The sequence below is a fragment of the Notothenia rossii genome (genome assembly GCF_949606895.1).
Source record: "Notothenia rossii genome assembly, chromosome: 1".
NCBI lineage: Eukaryota > Metazoa > Chordata > Actinopteri > Perciformes > Nototheniidae > Notothenia > Notothenia rossii.
The window spans coordinates 94,713,274-94,728,300 of record NC_136912.1 but is presented as its reverse complement, the minus strand read 5'-3'; the positions used below and the strand labels follow the sequence as shown (position 1 = coordinate 94,728,300).

Below are 15,027 nucleotides of genomic sequence, written 5' to 3'. Positions count from 1 at the left end.
TTAAAGTGCTGTATGCTCTTTGTCAGTGTGTGTTATTCCTTGTTTTGGTTGCCTGATAACTGAAATGTAACTTCCTTTGTGTTCAGTCTGTGTGTAAAGTATGCAATGTAGGAAACAACAGTATATACGTTCATACTTTTGTGTGACTTTGACCTCGTTTCTCACTCTCCTCGTTTCTCACTCTCCGCCTCCCTTTAAACTTGCCTCCAGGTGAATGAGAGCGATGAGGAGCAGCAGGAGGCCGGAGGTGTCTGCTCAGCAGCTGACTGATCACACTATTGGCACAGGTGTGTATGTAAACAAGTCGTGTGACATGTCTCAGGAACGAGTTACAATAAAAGGGATTGTTAAAACAATTTACCAAAACTAATTCAGCGGAGAGGGAATTTCTTTTATGACATCGGGTTTTTCTACCACTTAATAAATCATGCGTTCTCTTCCTCACCTTCAGAGCTGACAACTGCATGGAAGACTTTATCTCAGTCCAAAGCTGCTGTAAGTATACAGTCAGTGGAATATCAAATGATGAGGAGGATGACTCCCTTTCACCGCCATATAAGGCTCACATGTGTGTTCTCCCTCTTTAGTTGCGGCATATAGAAAACCGCCTGGAAGCCGCTCCAGGTTCAGGTGTTCTCCTGGAATCGGTCATGGACCCCAAGAAGAAATCCTCCAGGACGGTGCGCTGCAGAGGTGAGTCATTTCCAAACGTCTTTATGATCAAATTCTACATTTCCTCCGGCGCTCCTTCCTGCTCCGTCACAGCACCTCTGTTGTGCAATATCCTTATTTATACACTTTGCTGGCTGTTATCTCGCAGTTAGACAATTCAACTACTGTAATCAATTCTAACTAAATGACTGTGCACTATATACTTTTATTAGTGTTAGCTGGCTGCTATCACACTACTTAATACATGCTACACCTATTTAAAGAAATAAAGAAATACTGTTACGGCTGCTTGTAGTCCACCTGGATGTGTATTTATGTCCATTTTAAATTCTATCTTTAATAGATAGATACTTTATTAATCCTAAACTGGGAAATTATTTTTGTTTCAGCACCAGTGTGCTCAACATTAAAATACTAATACTTAAAAAGTGGAAAAGTGTGAACAATTAACGTTTAAATGAAAAATCGTATATCAAATGTAAACAATATACAGTGCATAGCAGCAGCAATATATGTTTAAAGTATAATATGTTAATTAATTAATATAACGCTATTTTTGGCTCGTCACTTTTCCTGTAACACTCTCAATGTCCCCTCTGTGGGACGAATTAAGACATCCTGATTCTGAATAATACCTTTTTTAAACATTGCTGTCTCTCTCCCAGAGGGACAACATGCTGACGTCACCGCGGGGTCTTCTAAGCGTCGGGGGCGGAGTCAGCAGAGTCCGGAGAAGAGCAGCTCTCGCAGCCCGCTGAGGAACGCCACGCAGGACAGCAACGTGCGGAGGAACAACAGCGTGGAGTTCAGGGAGCCGCTGGCCTCCTACAGGTACACACTCCGCTTCAAATGCACCAGTGTTTCCCATACATTGATTTATTTGTGGCGGGCTGCCACAATGAAATATCGTCCGCCACAAATGGATCTCATGAAAAAATAAAAAAATATTATTATTCCTTTTTTTTTTTTTTTTGGTGGTTTAATGGATAGTGAGGTGGGCTGATGATCGGAAGGTTGCGAGTTCAAATCCTGCCTGGAACACCACTACTAGTGTGCCCTTGAGCAAGGCACTTAGCCCTCGGTTACTCCAGGGAGAATGTCCCTGTAATCGGTCATTGTAAATCGCTTTGGAACAAGGCGTCTGCTAAATGCCTAAATTATATTTTTGTGAGAATAAACCCCACAGATCCTCAACTCCGGTGTGTTTCACTCATTAACAACGAAACACAGAGCAACAACAACGTTGGGGGGGGGGGGTGTGGTGCGGTGCCCCCACAAATAGAATCAAATTCTGTGGGAAACACTGCACTCTGCAAACAGCCTGAGGTCACCTACTAGTCACCAGACGACTGTTTGTTGCATTGATTCATTTTTCAGAAGGTTCGGTTTGCGTTCACTCGGGCAAACAGACTGTAAACTTTAAACACAATCATGTGCATGGACATGCTGTTCAACCGTTGTTATTTTCATGCGGCTGTTAATCTGGAGATCAACAGACTCTAGGGGACGGGGCATATGAATATATAATCAGACGACGTGCGTTTAAAAACATTATAACATATATAATGACACGGTGTCCGCGGCGTCTTAAAAAGTATTCAAAGTTGATAAATAAATTTTGCGAAAGTTAAGGCTATTAAAAAGTATCAAAAGGCACCCGGGGGGGGGGGGGGGGGTGGCGCTTAAGTCCCGACTGACACACACCGCTGCAGACTCTCTGGAAGGAAGAGACACACGTTAACTACTAAAAAAAACGATATCCGGTCTCAGAGATCAACACATATCGACCCTAAATATAGTCTATATTAACACGAGAAAAGTCTTAACATATATATCGTTTTTTGTAAACATATGACAAATGTTCGAGGGTGAGCGTCCTCCTCCGTGCCCCTGGGTATTCGTGAGGGAGCTCCGATGTGGCCTTACCCCGCTGAAGCAAAGTTTCATATATTTTCACAGTTCAAAGAGAGCTCTTCCACTCAGTCCTGAAATGCTCTTTAAGATTTCCCTTCAGACACCGTGTGTTCCTGACATCTCCTTATGTCTGCAGCTGAAAGGCTCACAGACACTTCAGTAGCTCCGAGTGGTTAGCAACGATACAGCACAACCCTTTTCCTGCTTGGTTTGCTCTCAGAGTAACAGATTTACTGGATCTCAATGTGAATATATTCTCAAGAGTTGATAAAGGCTTAGAGCGGAGCTGAATATTAAACTAACATCCACCAGATGTCCAGAAACACGGCTCGACACACACACACGATATGCTGCTTGGTTTTTACTGAATGTGTTTATAGAAGCAACATGTTGTAAATGGAAAGGTAATCATTTTAAGAAAAATGTTGTTTCTTCTGCCCCAAAAATGGTAGAAAATGTATATTAGTTATTAACCCTCATTATTTTAATATCGTTATAATCAGAACATGCACTACTCAGTGGATGATATGTTTTTAGTTTGACTTATAGTGCCATCAGTAATCTTTTCTGCTTCATGCCCGTTAGCGAGGGAAGTGTGACAGAATTAAAATCCACATTTTATTATAATCATTCTGGTTCTACGTTTCTAAAAGGTTTCATAGTTGAATGAAAACCACATATTGAGTGAATGTGTCCCTCCTTCCTCACAGTCTCTGACCCCCCATACATGAGCTCTTCTGCTCACTCACTGTGAACTAAGTCTTGATCCCCTTCCTGATCCCCTGTGTAATCTGGTTTGTTTCCAGAGAGGCCACCCCTCCACCAAACCCCCCCTCTCAGCTGGAGGCCTTCAGCCTTCAGTCCTCCTCCTCCAATCCCCCCTCAGACCCCCTGCTGAGCCAGATGGTTTACCACAGAGACACCAGGGACTCTCAGACGGACCGGGACCAGGACAGCACTCGCTCCTCGGCTCTGGAGGGCACGGAGGTCCGATTCCTCAACGACCGCTCAGCCCTCGACTCCATGAGGACCGCCAGGGTCTCTGCGTGGGAGCAGGACAACACCCCTAAAGTAAAATAAATATATGCCGTCAATAACTGCAATATGTGCAATATATATATATATCTCAGTAACTGTGCTATATATATATACTTGGCTGCTAAATCCTCAGAACTGTTACAGAATGTGTATTTTGTAAATTGTATAATTTGTTGTATCTTTTTGTTTTTGTTTTACGTATTCTTTATTAGTTATTTGCTCACATTCCCCTTTACATCCAATAGTACTTCAATTTAGATGAACAGTTTCTTTAACAAGGGGTCACAACATGTATAAGGTCGTGTGTGTGTGTGTGTGTGTGTGTGTGTGTGTGTGTGTGTGTGTGTGTGTGTGTGTGTGTGTGTGTGTGTGTGTGTGTGTGTGTGTGTGTGTGTGTGTGTGTGTGTGTGTGTGTGTGTGTGTGTGTGTGTGTGTGTGTGTGTGTGTGTGTGTGTGTGTGTGTGTGTGTGTGTGTGTGTGTGTGTGTGTGTGTGTGTGTTAACATTGAGCTGTCTTTGGCTCTGTTCTTGCTGTAGCAATGTAAATGTCCCCTCTGTGGGACTAATAAAGTGATTCTGTTTCCTCTACGAACAGCCTGCCCTGGACTCCATGAGGACGGCGGGGGTCAGAGTGTCTGCATGGGAGCAGGACAACACTCCCAAAGCACAACCAGGCATGGAGGGACAGGAGTCGAGCCCGAGTTTAGCTCCAGGATCCGCACAAAGAGAGGAGAACACACCCTCGTCGAGCCCCGGATCAGCCTCTCAGCGGCTGGAGAACCTCCGGCGGCACCAGCCTGACGACAAGCTGGAGAAACTCAAAGAGCGTATCCGGAGGCAGAGGCAACATCTGGAGGAGGCGGCAGAGAGAGAGAAGCTGCTGTTCAACCTGGAGCAGCCGGACGTAGAAGCTGTGGGGAGCAACAACGCCGGCACCAGCAACATGCACAAAATAATACGGAAAGTAGCAGCTGCTCCACCGGCTCCGATATACAAAGGTACCTGCAGCTATTTCACATCCTTTGTTTGACCTTTTGCTGCATCTAACAGTTTGGGGAATACAGCTTACCCTGTTACACTGTTTCTCATCAATACCTCACAGGTCTCAGATATACACAGAGCCTGTCTCTGATTGGCTGAAACACCAAACAGATCATTGCAGCATTACCCATAATCCCCTCTGTTTCAGCCCTGTTTCCAAACTGCTGATTCTCTGTCTGTTACTTTAGATGAAAATAAGGAGCCCCTCCCCACGCCCCTCTGAGAGAGATTTGGTTACAAAGAACTCAATGGTGCTCTAGGAGGAGATTCAGGTGGTAATGGGGGGGGGGGTTACCTTGGTTGCTGATTGGCTAATGGTTACACCAGACAAAACATCGTTATGACATCATCAAGTGGCCAAAATCTGATCAGCTCATTTTCAGACAGGTTTTTATAGAAATGGATCAAAAAGAGAGAGAATCTTTGTTCCTGAAACTTTCAGAGTCTCTTTCCACAGAGGGGACACATGTTGATGTAGAAGAGACATGAAGAAGAGGGGACACATGTTGATGTAGAAGAGACATGAAGAAGAGGGGACACATGTTGATGTAGAAGAGACATGAAGAAGAGGGGACACATGTTGATGTAGAAGAGACATGAAGAAGAGGGGACACATGTTGATGTAGAAGAGACATGAAGAAGAGGGGACACATGTTGATGTAGAAGAGACATGAAGAAGAGGGGACACATGTTGATGTAGAAGAGACATGAAGAAGAGGGGACACATGTTGATGTAGAAGAGACATGAGGAAGAGGGGACACATGTTGATGTAGAAGAGACATGGAGAAGAGGGGACACATGTTAATGTAGAAGAGACATGGAGAAGAGGGGACACATGTTGATGTAGAAGAGACATGAAGAAGAGGGGACACATGTTGATGTAGAAGAGACATGGAGAAGAGGGGACACATGTTGATGTAGAAGAGACATGAAGAAGTTGTTGCGCGGGGCTAATGCCACAAATACAATGGCGGCTTCACAAAAGAGTTTTATGGGGCGTGGTTTGCAATTCGCCCAGCCAATCAGAACTGGGGCACTTTTCCCCCCAGGATAGTACCACCTCTCTAGCAGGCACTAAACATGGGGGTAAAAGTTCCCGGCACTAATTACTCTTTTTGGTATGAACGCGACATAAGGGGTACTCACGGAACTAAAGGGGAAAAGTACTCCGGTGTGAACGCGGCTATGAAGAAGTGGATTTTGTATAATAGGTGACCTTTAATGCCTTTACTTCCAGGTTTCAACAGCACTGAGACGAAGATCCAGACTCCTGATGGGAAAGTCTGGAAGGAGGAGGAGTTTCATAACCTCAGCAGAGAAATATACAGAGACCTGTCCCGACAGTTTGCTGGTGAGCTCGGGACACACACACTTTATTTTCATTACAATCATTCACATTTTCAGGTATGGTCAGGGTGTCACTGTTTCACTTCAAAACATGGACATGTTTATCAGGGTTCCCGCGGGGTCTTAAAAAGGTCTTAAATGTGATTTAGAAGGTCTTAAGAGGATGGGATTTGAAAGGTACTTCTGTGTTTCGATTACGCCTAAAATGTGTTTTGGGAAAATGTCCGGGCTTCAAAGTAACCAGTACGGTAAGAGCCTTTCAGTTCCCCCCAACAATCTGTATTGAAATAAATCAACATGGAACCAGTAATCACTAACTTTGTTTCCCCCGGCCCCTTATCGGAGAACACCCAGCTAGTAACCTAGCAACCAAGCTTCAGATAGCGGCAGTCAGAAACTCATGTATTTTGAATCTACTTACAAATAAATATGGGGAAGTGTAAGTTCAACCGTATTTGGTTGAAAAACATCTAATTTAGTGCTTGGTTGAAACCAGTGGAGGGGAACGTGTTTGAAGCCCGCTGCACCTTTTGCAAAATAAATTAGCGTTTGTTTTTGCTAATGCAGCGTTAGCTAGTGCAGCGTTGGCTAGGCAGCGTTAGCTAGGCAGCGTTAGCTAGTGCAGCGTTAGCTAGTGCAGCGTTAGCTAGTGCAGCGTTAGCTAGTGCAGCGTTAGCTAGTGCAGCAGCTCCCGCAACATCATCGGGAGGACCTCCGGGCGACTTTTGGGTCTACGTCAAACCTAAAAGCGGAGGTGCTGTGGACGCTAAATACCGTAGCTAAACACCAATCATACAACAGCATGAAGGCAGCAGAGCTCTGACACACACACACACACACACACACACACACACACACACACACACACACACACACACACTAGGGGTGCAACAACTAATCGACTTAATCGATTAAAATCGATGACCAAATTAGTTGCCAATTAATTCAGTCGTCGATTCGTTGGTGACGTCATCATGTGTGTTTTACGCGCCGTTAAGCTCCAACGTTATCGGTCTTTTTATCGGTACTGGAGACATGAACAAATATGTCATGTATTATTGCTACATAAACATTATATCACAGTTTTAGTGTCACTAACTCGTTTCTAATATGCAAAAAGACAAAAAAAATTGTCTGATGTATTTTCGATCTTTCCAATCCAGACGAGAGATCTCCCTCTCCCCTGTCTGTGTGTGGGGGGGCGGGGCTGTTTACACACACACGCGGCTGATACATGCAGCAACACACACACTGCGGAGATGGCGGAGAGAACTAAGCGCTCCGAGGTGTGGTTCAACTTTACCCGTCTCGATGTGGACAATGCTCGTTACCAAAAGTGCGATAGGAGTTTAGCATGTAAGGGCGGTAACACGAGCAATTTGTCTAAACATTTAGCAAAAGTGCTCCAGATCCAGACGGAGGAATGCACCGGGTTCAACTGTCTTCCTAGCAGCTCTGTAGCCTCATCCACGAGGAACGTTTCCACGTCAGGTGTTATGTATGCTAGCAGCAACCCACAGAGTTAACTACATTATACAAACATGGGTTAATGATTAGAGGTAACTGAGTTATTTATTACACACACACACACACACACACACACACACACACACACACACACACACACACACACACACACACACACACACACACACACACACACACACACACACACACACACACACACACACACACACACACACACACACACACACACACACACACACAGTTCTGTACTGTTATGTTCAGTCATCGTTCTTATGTTGAACATGAATGCATTTACTACGTATTCCTTCTTTCCTTCATACTTTCTTGCCGTGAAATGGGTCTTAAATTCTATTCAAAGTGGTCTCAAAAAGTCTTACATTTGAGTTGGTGAAACCTGCAGGAACCCTGTTTATGATTTCACCTGGGCTCAGAGCGATCGGTAACTCTGCTCTGCTCTGGTTCTTGTTTGTTCCCGAGCTTTTATCTAGTTTGATTTGGACCCTATGGCCTGGAGTATATTGAGCTGACTGTTAAAATGCATTAGCAAACTATTGATTGCACTGAATGCATGGCATGGAGTTATAGATCTGTACGAGGTCTAGATAGATTGGATCAGCTGTTTTCCAGAGACGAGTGTTGCATAAATTAACTCAGTGTTTAATCAAAGTCTCTGGTTGAGATGCACCGATTGATTTGTTGTTATTTAAGTCTGAGCTGCATGTTCCACATTTAGCTTGTTCCAATTTTCATTCAGTGCAATATAATTAAACACTTTTCTTACGTGGAAAATGAAATTGTATCTTAATTATTAAACATTCACTTTGAAATAACTTGCATTTTCTCCCAAACCCCACCAAGTTATGAGACCTATTAGAACCTTGTTTTTAAGATGACTCCTGACGCCTTGTTGTGTTACAGATAATAAGCTTCATGTATTTTTCACTCGTTCTCAACTTCCACACTGCTGTGCTGCCACAATGTGCCACTTCTGTTTCAATTAGACATGAAGAAAATGGATATGATCAGTAGCCGATCGATCAGTGCCTCTCTAGTTTTGGTTTATTACATCAGAGATACAAGGGCTTGTTTTTCTAAGTTGTATTTGTCTATTTGACATCTCGAATGTGCCGTCAGTGACAGTCTTACCGTTTGCCGGATAGCTAAAACTCATCAGCAATTTTCTTTAGTTGAATAAAGAAATATCAGTCGGTTTGTGTTGCTTATTGTCTGCTTGTGTGTCCAGAGAGCACCAGGTCCAGACAGCAGCATCAGAAGGAACAGAGAGCAGACAGATCCAGAGAGAGGAGGCCCCCCAGACCTGTGAGGAAGGTCCACAGAGCGGCCCCTTCCTCTGAAACAACCGCCAAACCAGGTATTATAATCCTCAGGTCTGAGACAATAAGGAAGCTCACTAAGTGGAACCATCTAGCAGGAATTGATCCCAGGTCGATGAGAGCATAACATGTGGAGCTTTAACTGGGCTTAGAACGTTCCCTGCTGCTTCTCTGAGTGTGCTTGTCTTTGTTCAAATGCAAATTACAAGCTTAACATCAAATTACCATAAAGTCTTTCATTTGAATTTTAATGATGTCATAAATGCTGCAGAGATGTGTGTGTGTGTGTGTGTGTGTGTGTGTGTGTGTGTGTGTGTGTGTGTGTGTGTGTGTGTGTGTGTGTGTGTGTGTGTGTGTGTGTGTGTGTGTGTGTGTGTGTGTGTGTGTGTGTGTGTGTGTGTGTGTGTGTGTGTGTGTGTGTGTGTGTGTGTGTGTGTGTGTGTGTGTGTGTGTGTGTGTGTGTGTGTGTGTGTGGACTCTTATCCCCTAAAGAAATGTTCAGTATGTGTGACATGCAGTTTGTGTAACACACGCATAGAAAAGTCACAGCCACATACTGCTGTCACTCTGCACAGCTGACACACACACACACACACACACACACACACACATATTTACAAAGATGCTCCCAAATGGACACATGACAAGATAAGAAGTACTTTATTGATCCCAATTTGGGGCATGTTTGCGTTGCAGCAGCAGCATAACAACACATGGCACTGAACATTAGAGAAATTAAAAGACTTGAAATAAACAATCTAAAATGTAAACAAATAGCATTTAAAAAAAAGTAGAGAATATACATGTTGAAATACAAATGTACAGTAACAAAATAAATAAAGCAGGATATTATATATATATACATTAATTGTGTAAAGAATGGATTATTACATACTCAATTTAAAATGCACAATGGGAGTTTAAGTCCAGTTATCCAAGAGAAGCTATGGAGCAGAGCGTTCTGGTTAACACAAGCTAAAGCTCTCTTTTTGCAGGAGCACAATATTTCCTAAAGTGTATATGTGTTAAAATACCGTTTCCAACATTGTTGCGCCGCAGAGATATCCACGCCAACAAACTGTATTATTCAGATTTAACTAAATATGTTTTTGGTATAAAAGAAACATTCAGAAATAATTCAGATTTAATTGTGGAAAGCGTCAAAGCTGAGTGCAGATGGATATCTCTTCTCTGCCGGAGCTTTCTCCTGGTTTCAGCTTTGGGTTTCTTCCAACTCTTGTACTCGTCCCTGAAGTCTGGCTGCTTTCTATAAATAACTGAAATCTGTGGCCAGGTTCAGTCTGCAGCACAAACAGCTGCTTGGTGAGCGGACGCACAGCTTCATTACCAGGGACCTCTCTCTGGGGGATTGTGGAATAGCTCTAGATTCAAGATGCAAGGCTTTTATCGTCATGTGTTCATAGCTACTGTGTAGATATGACCATGAACAGCTTAGGTCACTCCAACAGTGTTCTTTCAAAAGTTCAGGTGTTTACCGGTCTCATGGCCCGTGGGATCAGTCCATGTAGAGACATTTGATATTAAATGTTTTCTACACTCTTAAGCAGCTCCACACATCTGACTCTCTCCACACACAGAGACAAACTGATCAGCAGGGATGGCAGTGTGTATACAAAAACACATTTGTCTGCCAGATAGTTTCTAAAGAAGAACATGCACTGGAGGGGATTTCGGCAAACTGCAAAAACAAGTCCTTTTTGTTTCATAACGTTCGTGCAACTTCTGAAAAACTACACGGTCTTCATGTTTTCCACATCACTGGGTTTAGATCAAGTGACCGTTTAGATTAGTCTCACTAAAGCAGCGCACCTCGTTTATCAAATGGTGTCTTTTCCCTTCTTGAATCACTCGTTTGAATGTGTTGAAGTGAGTCTGTGCTGCTTGTGGTGGCATGTCTGCATATATGAGCCTTGCCATGCGGTCATGAGGTCAACATGGACTGTATTGAATTGCAACGTTCTTCCCCAGCAGCATCCGCGCATTTCCACTGCAGGGCCTCGCTCGGCTTAGTACGGTATAGTTAGTCCTAGGTAGACCAGGCTCACTTTATGCTGCCTTTCCATTATAGTTTAGTAGCTGGGGCAGTAACTATAGTAACGCATCTCATGCACTGATTCGCTAAGCTGAACAGCCAATCAGAGTGATTTCTTTTGCCGACAGCCTTTGGCCGACTGCCCACCGATTCGACATGTTGAATCGGTGGGTTTTCGGGACACACCAATCTGAGTAGGGCTCATCGTCGGCGTGACGCCCATCGACGTCCAAAATCGTCTTGGTGTGTCCGGGCCTTTAATGTAAACAAAGGATAGGACATCACACGCCCTCTGTTTTTCTGTTTTTATTGATTGATTATATTATATATAGACCTTGAGAGTCTGGAAAGTTGCCTTTTTTTTAAGTAAATGTATTATTAATATTATCTGATAGATGGATAGATACTTTATTGATCCCAATTTGGGAAATGTTTGCGTTGCAGCAGCATAAAAAACAAGGCAATGAACATAAGAAAAATTAAGACACAATATTTCTGAAATAGAAATAAAATAGCATTCAAATGTAAAAAGTAAAGATATACGTGTGGAAATACAAATGACTTGAGAATAATAATAATAATGTTGTCTCTCTGCAGTGATCAGCCCTGCGTCGTGGAGGGACGGCCAGAAGCTGGTGAAGATGGTTCTGGGTCCGGTTCCCAAGCTGCCCCGAGAGGAGGAGCTGCCAGCTGACAGACTGAGCAGAGCAGGTGGGAGAGTGACCTCTGACCCCTTTTACACGCCACGACACTCACTCTCTCCCTCTGTACACACATCTACACTCACTCTCTACTCACTCTCTCCCTCTGTACACACATCTACACTCACTCTCTACTCACTCTCTCCCTCTGTACACACATCTACACTCACTCTCTCCCTCTGTACACACATCTACACTCACTCTCTACTCACTCTCTCCCTCTGTACACACCACTACACTCACTATGTCTTATATGACCATGTCAGGACCCCAGCAGCACACCCAGCTAATACTTTATTTTATTCATCAAGGCGTCCCTTCTCACTTCTGCAGGTACATGTTTGATAATAATGTCACTGGTTCTGATGGTTCGGTTCATGACCATCTAGTTTTCCAGATGTTCACACACCAATAGTTCTTTTTGTTTGGTGTCCATCTCTAATTTTAATAACTAAACCTATCGCAGCCACCTCTGCTGTAACTGCATCTCTTTAAGGCTTCACGCAGTGCTTCACACGCTCTCATCGACGTGTCCAAAGGTAGAAGGAAAGTGACACAAATAGAAAAGGTGATTAGCTTTCAGCTGCGGTTTGAAGAGTCAGCTAGATGTCAAAAATGTCTACTCTGCATTATTTACACGCCTGCATGCAAACCAACGTCTACCTTCAACCCCCCTTCGTTCAGACATCTCCCGTCTCATTTTACTTTCATCTGTTCTCTCTTCTTGCTATCCAACAGTCGCCTCTCAAATCGATCAGAATCAGAATCAGATTTATTGCCAAGTAAGTTTTCACATACGACACATAAACACATTTATTTGTTACATACCAACAAACTACGAGCAGTATACTATGACAAAATACTCAGAATAATAAAATAAAATATGTGCAGTTTTGCTGATTCTGCATTAAAGGTAGGGTAGGTAAGAACGGAGAAACCAGGTCGAGTGCGCTAGAATTTGAAAGTACGCAGTAGGGCTGCAACAAACGACTAATTTGATAATCGATGAATGAAACGATTAATCTGATCGTTAAGGTTTTAACTGTAGTATTACTTTTATACTGCTTATCGATCCTGTCCTTTAACGGTAGGCTACTCTTAACGGTTTTTCAAATTAAATAAATAATATTTCACATAAAAAGAAACAGCAATGTTTTAACAAATGGTATTAAATAATCTGATGACAAAACTGTGAACAGAATAGCTGAAACTTTAACAAACTAAATATCTCAGTTACCTCTAATCATTAACCCATGTTTGTATAATGTAGTTAACTCCGTGTGTTGCTGCTAGCATACATAACACCTGACGTGGAGACGTTACTCGTGGACGAGGCTACAGAGCTTCTAGAAAGACAGTGGAACCCGGTGCATTCCTCCGTCTGGATGTGGTGCACTTTTGATAAATGTTTAGACAAACTGCTCGTGTTACCGCCCTTACATGCTAAACTCTTATCGCACGTTTGGTAACGAGCATTGTCCACATCGAGACGGGTATAGGTTAACCACACCTCGGAGCGCTTAGTTCTCTCCGCCATCTGCTCTGTGTGTGTGTTGCTGCAGCCGCGTGTGTGTAAACTGCCCCGCCCCCCCGCACACAGACCGGGGAGAGGGAGATCTCTCGTTTGGATTGGAAAGATCGAAAATACATCAGACACATTTTGTAGTATAATTATTGCATATTAGGAACGGAGTTGGCGACACTAAAACTGTGATATAATGTTTTTGTAGCAATAATACATAGACATGCGTTTTAAATGTCTCCAGTACCGATAAAAAGACCGATAACGTTGGAGTTTAACGGCGCGTAAAACACACGTGATGACGTCACCAACAAATCGACGAGTGAATTAGTTGGCAACTAATTTGGTCATCGATTTTAATCGATTAAGTCGATTAGTTGTTGCACCCCTAGTATGCAGCCGAAATAAATCTGCCCCTTCCTTCAGACTTCCTTACAGAGCCCCTCCTCCAACACACACGAACGTGCACATGACCAATGAGGGCACGAGATAAGTTTGTGCCCAGATGGAAGGCTGACAGGCAGGTAGGCCATCCAGTTACTTTAGCCGGGCCGGCTCGGATGATTGGTCGTGCTTTTTACAGCGACACGGCTTCCACAGATGACTTTTTTTTATATATTTATTGTCAAAGCATTTAATGTATTCATTGCTATCTGGATGTTAAGAGCATTCCATGGAATATAACAACAAGGGTTTCTGAAGTGAATTACCTACCCCACCTTTAGGTGTTGTTACCTGTAGTAGACCTACAGTATGTAATTGGAAGATGTTGTCGTGGCTTCCTTCCTTATTTTCCATCAAGCCACTAGACGCCTTAAACAGACATTTCTAACGTGTTTTGCTTTCCTTCATATTTTTTGTGTTACTCACAGTTGATGAGTTGCTTCACCTCCGATGGTTTGGATGATATTGTGAAATGGGTTTGCTCAAAATATAATAACAAACTTTTCACACAGGTAACAAAGAAAACAGGCCTTTACAATAGTCAAACCGAATCAAACAAAAATAAATTAAAAAAACGTAGGTATTGTCTTTCTTTCTATGTTAAGACTCGTATAACTTTTAATCTGGTAATTTAGACGGTAGTTGAACGGTTAAAAACTGATACAAGAAATACCTCCAGACTTATAGAGACTGTTCATGTCTGGGACCCACAGCTAGACTGCCAGACAATATCAATAAATAAAGAGTTTTTGGTTGGACTCTAGTGGAGTCACACACACACACACACACACACACACACACACACACACACACACACACACACACACACACACACACACACACACACACACACACACACACACACACACACACACACACACACACACACACACACACACACACACACACACACACACACACACACACACACACACACACACACACACACACACACACACACACACACACACACACACACAGTCAGCTGCATCTGTACTGGTTACCACTGACCGGAAGGAATGGAGACCGACTGGCTCTCCTGGTCGGCTGCACAATGAGACATGGCCTGATTTCCAGCGGCGCACTGCAGCCATCATCGGAAAAAAAATTATAAACTGTCTGGATTAGATCCTGTAAATGTTCAATTTGGGGCACAGATTACAGTTGCCATGGCAAGCCCCCCCCCCCCCCCCCCAAAGCCTCATTTAGCATTCAGTCTGGGTCTTTAGCTGTGCTGTTTTTATTATAAATCTGCTGCAGTCACTTGTTGATGCAGACAGGATAGAGATGTGACAAAGATGAAGATCAGAGATGGACAGGAAACAGTCAAAATGATTTTATAGATTTCTGCTCGTTTAAAAATGAAGGAATTTAGACACACACACGTTATTATTATTAGTTAGAGTTATAAGCAAGGTCCAAACATCTTCTTCCAGCTCACTGTAGATATTTTGAAACTGAACATGTTATATT

General features: G+C 43.1%; 1 protein-coding gene across 3 annotated transcripts in view; it reads left to right on the top strand.

Annotated features, from left to right (window-relative positions):
• cep350 (centrosomal protein 350) overlaps positions 1-15,027 on the top strand; it is a 62,186-nt gene that overhangs the window by 4,665 nt on the left and 42,494 nt on the right. For all 3 annotated transcript variants that reach the window (XM_079689514.1, XM_079689512.1, XM_079689513.1), the window contains exons 2-10: positions 211-287; positions 452-495; positions 588-693; positions 1,338-1,503; positions 3,393-3,657; positions 4,219-4,621; positions 5,903-6,016; positions 8,744-8,872; positions 11,485-11,598. In XM_079689514.1, the coding sequence (XP_079545640.1) occupies positions 215-287; positions 452-495; positions 588-693; positions 1,338-1,503; positions 3,393-3,657; positions 4,219-4,621; positions 5,903-6,016; positions 8,744-8,872; positions 11,485-11,598 (1,414 nt within the window). In that variant the 5' untranslated portion in view covers positions 211-214. The remainder of the gene's footprint in view (positions 1-210; positions 288-451; positions 496-587; positions 694-1,337; positions 1,504-3,392; positions 3,658-4,218; positions 4,622-5,902; positions 6,017-8,743; positions 8,873-11,484; positions 11,599-15,027) is intronic.